Below are 12,729 nucleotides of genomic sequence, written 5' to 3' on the forward strand. Positions count from 1 at the left end.
TCTGTGCGTCATTTCCCCCTTTACGTGGAGGATATTAATAAGCAAGGGTTCATTTTCATCGAGTGGGGAAATATTTATTGCTTGTGGCTATTTTTCGGGAGGTCACTGAACGCAGCAGCTGTTCGGAAAGCAACAGCTGGCAAAGGGAGAGTCAACAGCTGGCCAAGCGCGCTCATGGAAAATAACCAAGAAGACAAATGAAGAGAGGAAGCCCCCTGTAATTGTTATAACCTCCTTACCTGAGCCGCTGTGGGGAAGAATTGTCACCACCTTACAGCAAACGAGAGCTTGAAAATCTCTTTTCACCTGCAGGGGGCGCTGAAATGCTCACGACGAGTAAACTTTTTCGCGGTTTAAGACGTATTGTCTCTCGTCGGTGTCCGTAGTCGATGAAGCCGGTGAAAAAACATGGCGTCCGTCGGGATCAAGGTTTTTCTGTCCCTAGGTCGAGCTAATGCCTCTGGAATGGGCATAAGGAAGACAGGAAACAGAGCCACATATGCTACGGCGTTGACAATAAACTCTTCTACAAATAAAGGTGAGCCCGTCTCTGAAATGCTCATTATGCTAAAAGAAATAAAGAGCTACTAAGCTAGCTAGCTAAGCTAAAGATATGAAACTGTTAGCAAAGTCGAGTGCCTTCATTTCTTGAGGCTATGCAGAGTTAATTGTCATGACAATTAGAAAATGACTTGGTCAGATTAAAAATGCTTCGTCTTCTTTGCCTAAATATGGACAAATCAGAGTAACTGAGTGATCCCCATCTAAAGTCAGTAATGTTTGTGAATGTGATTGTAAACAAATTTCAGACACTCTGACCACTGTGTTGTACCATGTATGGCGTAAAATTATTTTATACGAGTGAAAACTTAAACTAAAATACAGGTTTCTTTTGTATTCACCTCTAAATTAAATGTCAATAATTTATCAAAATAAGGTTTTGAGTTACATGCAAATCATGGCAAGTCAAGGTCACTTAGTGTGGCAGCATCATGCTGTGGGGATGGGTTTCTTTCCCTGACAGGGAAGATGAAGGGAGATAAATAGAGCCAACAAATACTTCAAAAGACTTGAGACTCCAATTGAGGTTAACCTTTCATTGTAACAGCCAGAATAGCAATAACTTTATTTAACATCAAAGCATTTTTACGTGTGAGAAAGGTCTAGTCAAAGTTTAACACTAAATTTAATTGTGATCCTGCTGTGAAATTTAAAAACTGTTGAAGCTGAACTAGTTTGCAAAGATGAAATGATAACAATGTCAGCTGTTAAACATACACTGCTTTTTTTTTTTGAATGAACATACTGCTGCAGCTTTTTGCCTTTTCTGATAATTGGAAATGGTTTATACTAGGTAAAGAAATATATCTTTGATAAAACGAGAAATCCTGTCAATTTTAGGTCAGAGAGGCGGTAAAGGATCCATTGGCAGAAGACCAAAGAGAGAAGTAACTTAACACTTTTTTTTGTCAATATTATAAAAAACAAGACCTACAGCAATATTATTTTACAACTTAAAAAATTGTCTTCGTTGTGTTTTTGTTTTGGTACATCAGCCTGGGGAGCCTAGGACTGAAAAGATGGCGCTGGATCAGGACTGGACCTCCGTTTATCCTGCAGCGACCCCCTTCAGGTCCAACGCCATCCCTCTTCCTGTGCGGATGGGCTACCCTGTGAAGAGAGGCATTCCACCAGAGAAGAAGGGCAACTTGGAATTAATAAAGGTCAGAGTTCATGACCCATGAAGAACCACAGCAAAAATAAATAAAAAATAAAAAAAGCGGTCCAGCTTTTGAATTACAAATTTTCTCTAAAATGTAAGCTTTATTTCTTCTGAGTAGCCAAGTCAGTGCTGCTGCTGTGCTAGTGGAGCTCCTCTCGCTGTATTGCTCTCCCCTCATGGCCGTGTCTCCGTGCACGGATTAGCAAGCAGCAGCTGCCCCATCTGGACTCGAGCCACTCACAGATTCACTACTTACATTCGTCACAGCTGGAAGTCAGCCGGGTGGCCTGACAATACTCATTTCCTTCTGCCTGTAGGAGCTAAACTGCTGTTTACTTACTTATTTGGCTTGAGTACTTGAAACATCACACCTAGGAGGTTATTATTGTAATTATTATCTACACTCAATTTGACATGACAGCAGGATATTTCATATAATTATGTGATTTATGTAATATTCTCTTTACCCAAAAGGATGAGAAGGGGGTTTGTTTTCCCGTTCTGTCCGTCATTCCTTTGTAAAACTGTTATCTGTGCATATTAGTGAATTAAACCAGTATTTAAGTGTTTGTTTATTTTATTTCAACAACTTAAACCATACCTAGAGTATAGTTTAGATAAATGACACCCAGAGTTAAATTTATCAAGTCATTGCTGCTATTAGTTTTGGTGATGGCAGCTAATAGCGATCCAAAATTTTAGTTTCTTAGAAAATTGGAATAATTAATAAACTTTTGTTTTTTCTTAAAAGTCTTGACAATTTTCCAAGTTGTAAATGAAGCTGGCAGTTCTCTGAGTGCTTTGTTGAAGCACATTGATGGAAAGTTTAGTGAAAGGAAAAAATACTCCTATATTTAACCCTTCCTATTGCGATAAACAGCTTCTCATTCATTCCAACAAAAAATCCATCTTTAACTCTCAATAACGATAACAGAAAGCACTAGTAGCATTAAAAATGCCTTTCATGGTAAAGCAGTTTATTTTTTAGCTACTAAGCCTTTATATATAATCTGGCGTAAGTATAGATATCTATTACTAACAAATATGTGAAAAGTTAGTGATCAGATTAAAATGCAGAGGGATAATTATTATATTCATCATTACATCAAAAGGGCCATTAAAGGATTCCACATTTTATTTTTTATATAATCTGCTTTTACTCATTTATTTAATTAATTTAGTTTTTTTCGGATTATAAGACTTTGTTATGATTCCACGTGTTTGATTGTTATGATTCCACATCCCAGATGTGTGTGTGTCAACATCATAAAACAGAGGAATTTTATGAATAAGAATTTGGTGCACACATTTTATATTTATAAAATAATATATAGATGAAGACATATTGTTTGGATTACCATCAATAAGATTCTGGGACAATTCTGTATGAATATTTTTCCACTTTTTTTCCAACAGATTTTTTTTAGGGCTCTTTTAAGTTGGTTTGTTTCCCTGCCGTGGGTCACACTTTCAAATCTGGATAGTTTCAGTTTAGCTTCCAGATCCTGATGTTCATCTTCTTTTCAAAATCCAAAAGCAACATTGATGTGTTTGTGAACATTATCCTGTTGAGGAAAACCTAGAAAGTTTGCTGCTTTTTCACCATCTAGCGGTTGATTGGAAGAGGTGGAGAAGTTGTTTTTGGTGAAACGTGTTGAAGTTCCTTCTCGTATCAAAATGGATTCATAATCTTTTTGACTTTGTTTCAGATCCCAAACTTTTTGCATTTGACACCAGCAGCTATCAAGAAACACTGTGAAGCTCTGAAACGTAAGCACAGTCTGGGATAATGCTATTTGCCTTGTTTAAAGGTATTTTCTTTTTAATTTTCAGGAGTTTTAACATGATAATAATATTTGCTCCGCTGCCAGCTTTCTGCACAGAATGGCCCTCAGTCTTGGACACTGACGCCAAATGCGACGAGCACTTTCCAGTTAAAATTGAGAGCACAGACTACGTGTCTGCTGGGCCCTCCATCAGGAATCCTTCAGCTCGCATCGTTCATGTGAAAGTGAGTTTCTACGATGATCGCTCTAACAAAGTACCAGCCGCTGTTTTTACCTGACTGAGTTGAACTTGAATTGTTCCTCGAGATTGCAGATTTACACAGCGACCAATCGACACAAACTAAACACTTTGCATTATTAAACTGACAGATTTACCCTGGACTTAGTTGGTTTTGTCTTTTATGTATTTGCCCCTCTGCTTCCCAGCAGCTTTCACAGCAGGGGGGGGGTCAGAAAACAGTTTGCCATCGACATATTTTTGGAGACATTTTAATATTCCACTTAATCCTCGCGCTACCACTAATCCATCAATACCCAAATCCTTCTTTCAGACCGAAGCCAAAGATACAAATATATGCAGAAAACCAAGAACATGATCACTTAAACCAAATTGTACAAACTAATAAATTACATAAACCAAATGTAAACATGCTGAATATAAACAACAGAGTTGAGAAAACCAATTAATGGTGGAAACATTTGGAAAAACACGATAAAAACATGAACTTCAGAACTATGTTAGATAGTCAGATACTGAGGACAGTGAAGATACTGACACATTAATAATTTTCTCTGGTGGAACAGTGTCATATTTGCTATTAATCACCAACCATCTGCTCTCCTGACACATTGCCTTAGATTACAGTAGCAAGGTAGGAATTAGAAATTAATCCAGGTAGATTAGGCTCCAAGATATATTGGAGAGCAAATCTCTCAAAGAGAAATCACAAATCTAGAACAAATTCAGCGTCTGACTTGTATTTCTGCAGGTAAAAGAACATTTTATTCTCTTGCCATAACAGATTGCTTATGTCTGTGTGTGTTTCCTTTCCTGATGCCTTGAATTTGAATTGATGACATCATAATATTTGAATTATGTGAGATGCAGCTGTAGCCTGTGAAGAAGCCACAATAAAAATCAGTTCATCCACTTTCCTGCCAAGCGATTTCCAGATTATTCAAAGCTAAATTGAAAACTTTCTGTAAGTGTTTAACATCTCAGTGCGCCATGTAACCTGTCCTCCAGGTAAAGTTGTCCAGTCTGAACCTGGATGACCACGCCCGCAAGAAGATGCTCAAACTTGTTGGGGACAGATACTGCAAAGACTCAGACATCCTCACCATCAAAACAGAAAGGTAAACAACGCCGCCCCTCCTAAAAACACACAATGCTAACACAAATCAAGCATGCCCGTAAATATCTGCCCTTCCTTCCCCAGCTGCCCTCTGAGGCAGCAGAACTACGAATACGCCATGTACCTGCTGACTGTCCTGTACCATGAATCCTGGGTAAGTCGGGGAGTTTGTCTTTTTGTTTAGTTCAGGATGTACCTGTGGCTTGTTCCCTGGGTTTGTAGGTGTTTGCCTGAATTGTTTGTGGCTCTTCAGAATCCCCCGTAAGTGTCTTGACCTTTACTTTGCTGACCTTTTTCTGTTTTCTTTCAACTATCATCCACTCATTTAAAGGCCAGCTGTTCAGTTTAAGACCCGCCGTCACGTTCGGTTTGTTCTCAGTTGGGCTTGAGATTAGATGTTTCTGAAAACCTTCCTCACGCCGCGGCGTTAAGTGGAGGCAGTGCCTCTCGCGTTTCCACTTATGTAATCTGGATTACATGTCCTTTAATATACCTTTGAATTTACAGATTTATTTGTTTGTACTTGCTTTTGCTTGGCCTTACAAGTGAGAACCTAATAAACCTAGAAAAATAAAAAAACTGAATAAAGGTTTTGAAGTGGCTTAGTCAAAGTCAAATTGAGATTCTTTGACATCACTTATACTAAAAATCAATATATCTGAGTTACCACATTTCCAGATAGAAAGGTAGGGTAAAAGAACGTCTAACGGTGCTCCAAGCTGTTAGGGGGCAATTTTTCTCAGTGCAAAGTTGTTTTGGATGGCTTTTCATTCTGTAAATTAAATGTTGAGGAAACTTTTGTTATTATTTAGTCCATTTTTTTTCTAATATTACACTTGGTTTGATCAGCGCGACTAAAAACAAAAATCATTTCATACCCGAAGTAAACAGCCAGTTTGTGCTGCATTTTCGAGACTTCGTTTTCAGGATTTCTAAATCCTGAATACGAAGTATGAGCCAGCATTTCTCTCCAGGTGAAAGAGAGATCTTGTCCGCTTCTCTTGGAGCGCTAGCCCCATTAGGGAGGCGGCTGAGCTAAATAGGCAGGAGGACGGCAAACAGCAGCATTGTCCAGTTGACATTTTCTCCCCGATGAGTAAAAAAAAGAAAACAGACTCCCCTGTCAGGTGTTGGACCACACCACATCGGCCTCAGCACTGTCCCTACGCACTTGGAGCCAGGCATATAAAAAGAAAATGACTCCCATTGTCGTCCAACCTCTGCTTTCAGGAGCTCTTCCTGTCACGGCTTGGCCACATTAGCGAGGGGAAGAAAAAAAAATCCCAGTCAAGAGAAGGTGTTTGAGTCAGGAAGCAGAACATTGTCCGCTGCCCTTTCAGACACACAATGGAAGGCACAGTGCTTGTCCAGCGGACTTTTGGACGACTTTAGGGTGGAGTGGCGATCGGGTTGTAACGCTAACCCACAAAGGGGCCAATTGTTAGCAGCCACTGAGGTGATAATATCTCCCCATTTGGAGAGGAAGACCTCGGCTGCTAATTCCATCAGGTGCTAATCCAAATCAGCTCTGGAGTCGACTGCAAGAAGCCTTTCAGTAGCATGAGGGGAGACTTGCTTCCCCCCACTCGGTGCACAACACCTGTCGTCTTCCCAAAACGGATTTGTTTGAAGGTACACAAACGCAATCAGGAAGAACAGGTGGCCTTTTGTCTGCGAAAGGCCTGGAAAGTAAGCTGCAAGCATGCTGGACAATCTACTCTTTGATGGGTGCTTAAACGGTCTTTGGAAACACATATCTTTCGCTTTTCTTTTTTTTTTTTTTTCCTTTTAAAAACAGAAATATTTCTACATTTCCAGAGGAAGGATAACACCCTGCTGCAACCAGTTTTACGTGCTAAATAATCGAATGTGTTGATGTTAAACTCCTGTTTGTGGTTTCCTGGGCTGGTTACTGATCTATGAGGCATCTGGCGCATCGCACTCTGCTCCTGGACCTGATCCAGACAGGATTTTATGAGGAATCAGATGCGTATCGCAGTAAATGATGGTCATTAACCCCAAACACCTGGATCGAAGCGCAACTGATGCCCAGTTACCGCTCCGCCTTAAGATAATTGTTCTTATTGTTCTCCAGGGAACCCGATGACAGCTGAAGAGGCAGCACACAGAGCAGGAGAAATAACTTTGTCAGAAGATGAGACATAAGATATTTAGCCTTTGTTGCCAAAAAGGGAACTGGAAAAAGAAGTTTCAACTTTGTTTGTTTAATCTTTGATCTGTTTTCACTCAGCAGGAAAAATGCAGTGCCTGTATTACTCCAAATCTATTCGTAGTATTAATTTCGATTGAAATTAGTCATTTTTGTCACGTTGCTACTGCAAATTTCTGTATATTTTATGCTGGTTTTGCGAGTTACCTCATCACAAAACGGGGCTCATATAAAATTGAGGTGGTCTTAAAACATTTAACAAAAAAAAAATCTGAAGTGTGGCATGCATTTGTCTTCTTAGCACTTTGATCTTAAAAACCAAAACCAGATTGAGAGCAATTCAGAATAAAAACAGCCGTCTTGGGAAAGTCTTAAGAGAATGGTTTCCAGACAAGGAAATTAAAAGCGCTATGGGTGGTGGCAGCAGCATTCTGTGGGATGCTTTTGTTCAGCTAGTGAAAATAAATGTAGCTAAATATAGAACAATACCAAAAGAAAACCACAAAAGACACTAGTGCAGAAAATGGCCTAGTCAAAATCCAAACTAACTCCAAGACTCAGTGTGTGATGCTTACAAGAAACGAACTGTGATTTTATATTTTCCTGGTGGTGTGAAGCCGTAGTTCCACATGTATATATATATATATATCTTGTTCCTTTTTCAGAAAATCGAGCAGTGGGAGGCGGAGAAAACCCGCGCAGACATGGAGGAGTACAGCTGGGAGGACAGCACGTCCCAGAAGAACATCCTGGACACGCTGCTGCGCATCAACGCGGCCGCAGAAGGAGAGGAAGCTGAAGTGAGAAAGCAGCTGCTGGGAAGAGAGGAGGTGCAGGAATATAAGGACTCAGTCGAGAGGCTAAAGAATGAAGAGGCGAGTGAGAGCAACATGCTGCGGTACAAGGAGGCAGTCAGGAAGGTACTCAAGGTGTGAAATCATTAAAGCTGATAATAAACAGTTACAGGACGACCTTAGAGCAATGAGGACCTGGGATAAAAAAAAAAAAAAGCAGAATGACTTCAACTGCATTGTTGTTTCCAGAATGACCTTGAATGTCTGAGTGTGTCAGCAGTATTTATTTTCTCAAATAAATTGGCTGTAATATCCAGTATGTGATGTCTTTAATACAAAAATAAAAGTATAACATAAGCAACTGTTGGAGTTTTTTCTTTAAAGCAGGAAAGATTTCATCATAAGAGATCCATTCAGTTAAAGAATCAGCTTTAAATGTTGTCATGCTCATCAGGAAAGATGCTTCCTGAAACATTTTGTCCCTCTTGGATGACATTCTGTCTGTAATCTGTGTTTTTATTAAAGTCATACAATAAACTGACGTGCAGCAAAGTTTCAACATGGCTGTCAGCTATGAAACCAAAAAGACAGCTCTGTCCAGCCTCTTTTCTATTTAGGAATCTTCACATTTTGTTCCTGCGTGTCTACAATAGAATAAATGAATGTCGATGCAGCGTGACGATATGTTACTCCATGCAGCCAAAGAAAACGTTCACATCTTGTTAAATTGTAGCGGTTTGGTAACTTCTAAGGAGTCTGGAACTAGGAGGCCCATGCCTACTGCGGTTAAGCATCGCCTCATTTCTTCCTACAAAACAATAACAGGAAGTGCCACTTCTGTGTTTCAGGAGTTCTCTTTCACCAGCACATACTTAATCAGACGCATGGAAGCTCGCTTCCCTCTCCACGATGTGCGATAGCGGTCCATCCTCTTCCTCTGGCCCCTCCAGCTCACCACCAGCAGCACAGAGCAGCAGCAGCTCAGCAGCAGTGTGACGCAAATGGCCACAGCGACCAGCAGGGTGTGCGCAGCCACATGCCACCCAGACCCCAGCTCTTCCACCGTGTCGTCCTCACCGACTTCCTGACCTTCATCGCCGCCTGCGGCGTAGTTGCCCCCGGCGGTGACATCTGCGCTGCCGTGCTCTGTCTCACCTGTGAGAGTTGTGGTCGCTGAAGCGCTGCTGGTCACCTTGTGAACGGTGGTGGCTGGGATGGATGTGAAGGGTTTTGCGGTTGTTGTGGAGAACCCCGGAGGCGTCTCCAGGTCAACGGAGGTTGGAGATGTAACAGAGTTTGATGTGGCGATGCTCGACTCTGCAGATCTTGCAGCAGTCGTCAGGATTGCTGTGTGGACATGACTGTCGGAGGATGGGGAGGTTTGTTCGGTGAAGGCCGATTTAGTTGTGGGATCAGTTGTGCGCTGCTGCGCCGTGGTGGCGTCCGCTGGAGTCGGTGGGACGAATGGCTCCACAGAGGGCGCGGCGGTGGGAGGCCGCACGGGATGAGGAGGCGGATGGATGAAGTTTCGCTTGTCTGAGGGCAGTGGATCTGAGGCGTTCACTCTGCTGTAGTGGTGGGGCAAAACGTGGATGTTGGAGGTAAAGTGTTTCCCAAACACTAGCAGATCAGGATCCACACCTGGAACAGGAAGAGATGTATTTTATATCTTACAACCTATGACCCACAAACTCTCTTCATTACTTTTTAGTAATCACCTAAAACTGAATAAAATGTCTGCTGAAATATGCCATAAGTAATCTAAGGGCATTGAGAAGGTTGTCAATATTACAACCTCAAAGTTTAATAGGGATGTGCTGCGGTGGCGCAGGGGTTACACACATATGGAGGCCTTTGTCCTAAATGCTGATATCGCAAGTTCAATTCCCAGCCTGGTGACCTTTGCCTCACCCCTTCTTTCATTACGCACTTTCCTGTCAATTCACTATCAAATAAAGGCCACTAGAGTCAATAAAACCTTTAAAAAATGAGTATATTGTGGACTAGCAGAAAGGCTGGACACCACTGCTCTCCACGAAGCCTGACTGAGCCCGAGTTAAAATGTCAAGAAAAAGGCGGATCTGCAAAATATTACATCTTTCAACAAATTTATAATTTTTCACCCACTAAACAATGACGGGCTGCTTCGTCTTGGTTCGTTACGTTATTGACATAAAATACATTAAAGTTGTTCATTTGCAATTTGAGCAAATGTGAAAAACGTTTGAGATGAATTCATGCTCAATAAATTGAAACGAGTCGATTGTCAGATGAAATACATTTTATGCAAATAATCTTCAGTAGCATTAAACATAATTTTTATTACAAAATATTCTAATTTCAAATGTCATTAAAAAAAACTGTTAGCAGAAAATCACCAAGATTAAGAGACATAAATGTCCCAAAGCATCTGACATCTTGTCTTTGTCTAATGAAGATATAATGGGTTTTACTTGCATGTCTTGCATGATCATTTTGCTTTCCAATATATGCAGCTGTGTTATTTCTGGGTGTGTTGTGGACTCAAGGGGAGACCAATGCAAAACGCTGCAGTTAAGACCTTGATTTAACGAGAGACTAGAGATCCAATGTCTTTTTTTGTTTTGTTTGTTTGTTTGTTTGTTTTACGTTCAATTTTAAAAAGTTTGAGTGAAGGACGAAACCTCCTCCCAGAGTCTCTCCTCACCCTTTGTGATGTTGTAGAGGACGACGTTCTCCCTGTGACTCACGATGCAACTCTCCAGACTCGGACAGTGCAGGTGGACGCAGTTCGCGGCATCAAAGTGAAACACGGCCAGATTGCAGGAAACTGGAAGAGGAGAAGAAACGGAGCAGCATGAGTGAAGGCGGCCAGCAGCACCTCCCTGACCCCCCACCACTACAGAACTGCACAAACGCAGCTCACGGTTTCTGGCCAGGCAGCATCGGCGGCTGCATTCCAGCGCCGTGTCCTCCGGGTAGGACCTCAGCAGCTGCGCTCCTCTCCTCTGAGACGCCTCCACGTCGATGGAGATCCCCGGGAACCGACGGATCCAGCAGTTCTTGTAGTAGGAGGTCGGCGAGCACATCGACTCAGTGTGGCACACCAGACCCAGAACCGTCAGCAGACCCCGCATAGTGTCGGTCAAAGCATCGTCTCGACCCCCGGTCCGGACGAAAGGGGCTCACACATCCAGGAGAGGCGTGGCGCGCGCGGCCGGGTCTGCTTCTTACAGGTGGGGGTGGGGAATGGGGGCTCGTCTCCAGGTGAGACTCGGAGAAGGGGAAGAGCCAGCCCAGTTTTATTTTTATGCTTGGGTGGTCGAACCTGCATTGCTGCGCGCAATAATATATAAACCTGAATATAGTCCAAAAGCGACGATATTATGGCTTTTCGCGATGATTGTGGAGAACAATTTATCATCCAGCAAAGATTGTGACAGTGACCGGCCTGTGCGGTATAATGACCAGCAGGATGCATTGAAACGCAGTGAACTGAACTGAGAACTGAGCGAATCGAGGCTGATGCCATGAATCTGGATTACAACACAACAGTTGCAAGAGTGAAACTGTAGCGACGCCACTTGATCAGTCCTGAGTAAAAAATATGTGGGAGAAAAAACAAAACAACCTTTTGTTTCAAGACACTGAATTTCGTCGATTAAGGTGTAATGACATGTTTACGCCACCAGATGGAGACAGTTTCCTACTTCAGAAGGTTATTTGTGATTTCTTCCCCTTTCCTGGATACTATGAAGTAGAATTATTTATTGATTAAATGTCTCTTCTTAGGGTAAATTAAGCATATTTTTAGGTTGGCTCTTGCCTTTTTGTGTAACAAATAAGAAATTATTACATTACCATAATTTGTCTTGTACCAAATCATTCTATCTTCATTCAGCCCCACTGAATCAATTTTGTAGACCCAAAATTGATTATTATCTCTGATTGTTGACCCCATTCAAATCCTTGTCCTTCCATTGTCAAAAATGTAGCATTGTGTTGTGGTCTGGCTATGTAAACCGTATATTTCCCAGTTCATGTGATGTACTTTTGAGCTATGTCATAAAACTGACATAGCTCAATCAACCATTAGATCATTGGTTGATCTAATGCTTCAGACATTTACTCTGAGTAACTCAGGATTCACCTGGGAGCAACTTCCCAATTAAGGACAGATTTAGAAGAATCCTTGACGTGTTACGACAAGTTGTTCAAGCATTTTGCATGTTAAGACTGACACGATTAACGTAGGTTGTGGAGCTTCAGCTTATTGAACAGAGGCCCCTATAATACATTTTGATCATCATGACATTAGCAATTGAAAATGTGTGAAACAGCAGAGAACTGTACATAATCACTTGCATGGATGTTCTCAAGCATTTGCAACTTGTTCAAAGAAATGAGAAACTGCTTCTTTGATGTGGACAAAAGACACATTGATTTGATAATTGAATAAGTTGAGAATTAAATTTCTGATCTGAGAACTGCACAAGACACAATACTATGTTCAGCCAAAGTATTTTGCATGTAGTTAAAAACATTCTTGTCAGACCAGAGCACCTTCTACTTTCTTAGGCAGTAGATCTGATGTCTTTTTTAGTACCACTCTTTGATGAAAGCCAGAGTTTTGAAGGACAAACCAATCATAACATATTCTTCCACCTGAGCAGTGGATCTCCAGCGATACCCAGGAATTACTGTTGTCTTCCTGACTGTTGCTCTTTGCGACGCCGTCAGTTTAGGTGGACGGAGATGATTTGGTAGATCTGAATATATCTTATTTCTTCCACTTTGCAATTATGCCCTACTCAGTATTAGTCTTCCTGAGAAAATCTCAGCAAAATAAACTTTTGTAGTTTGTAACGTGACAACAAACATTCAAAGGGTATGGATACTTTTGCAAAGCACAGTACATGAA

The 12,729-nt window shown here is 41.4% G+C and overlaps 2 protein-coding genes across 3 annotated transcripts; one reads left to right on the forward strand and one right to left on the reverse strand.

The window, feature by feature from the left end:
* Nucleotides 1–263: 263 nt before the first annotated feature.
* Nucleotides 264–8,052, forward strand: mrps35 (mitochondrial ribosomal protein S35). The gene is made up of 8 exons (XM_055027986.1): nt 264–538; nt 1,402–1,448; nt 1,557–1,724; nt 3,433–3,493; nt 3,595–3,734; nt 4,757–4,866; nt 4,950–5,019; nt 7,701–8,052. The coding sequence occupies exons 1-8, from the start codon at nt 409–411 to the stop codon at nt 7,968–7,970; spliced, it is 996 nt and encodes a 331-aa protein (XP_054883961.1). The 5' UTR covers nt 264–408; the 3' UTR covers nt 7,971–8,052.
* A 131-nt stretch (nt 8,053–8,183) lies between these two features.
* On the reverse strand, nt 8,184–12,665 carry LOC129358806 (MANSC domain-containing protein 4-like). Of its 2 annotated transcripts, XM_055027975.1 has the most exons (3): nt 10,735–12,665; nt 10,516–10,638; nt 8,184–9,470 (listed from the first exon to the last, which is right to left on the reverse strand). In XM_055027975.1, the coding sequence occupies exons 1-3, from the start codon at nt 10,943–10,945 to the stop codon at nt 8,674–8,676; spliced, it is 1,131 nt and encodes a 376-aa protein (XP_054883950.1). In that variant the 5' UTR covers nt 10,946–12,665; the 3' UTR covers nt 8,184–8,673. The 2 variants fall into 2 exon arrangements, with proteins under 2 accessions (XP_054883950.1, XP_054883940.1); XM_055027965.1 differs by having other exon boundaries at nt 10,516–12,665.
* Nucleotides 12,666–12,729: the final 64 nt, after the last annotated feature.

Source organism: Poeciliopsis prolifica, unplaced genomic scaffold (assembly GCF_027474105.1).
Source record: "Poeciliopsis prolifica strain line A6 unplaced genomic scaffold, Auburn_PproV2 SCAFFOLD001, whole genome shotgun sequence".
NCBI classification, from domain to species: domain Eukaryota; kingdom Metazoa; phylum Chordata; class Actinopteri; order Cyprinodontiformes; family Poeciliidae; genus Poeciliopsis; species Poeciliopsis prolifica.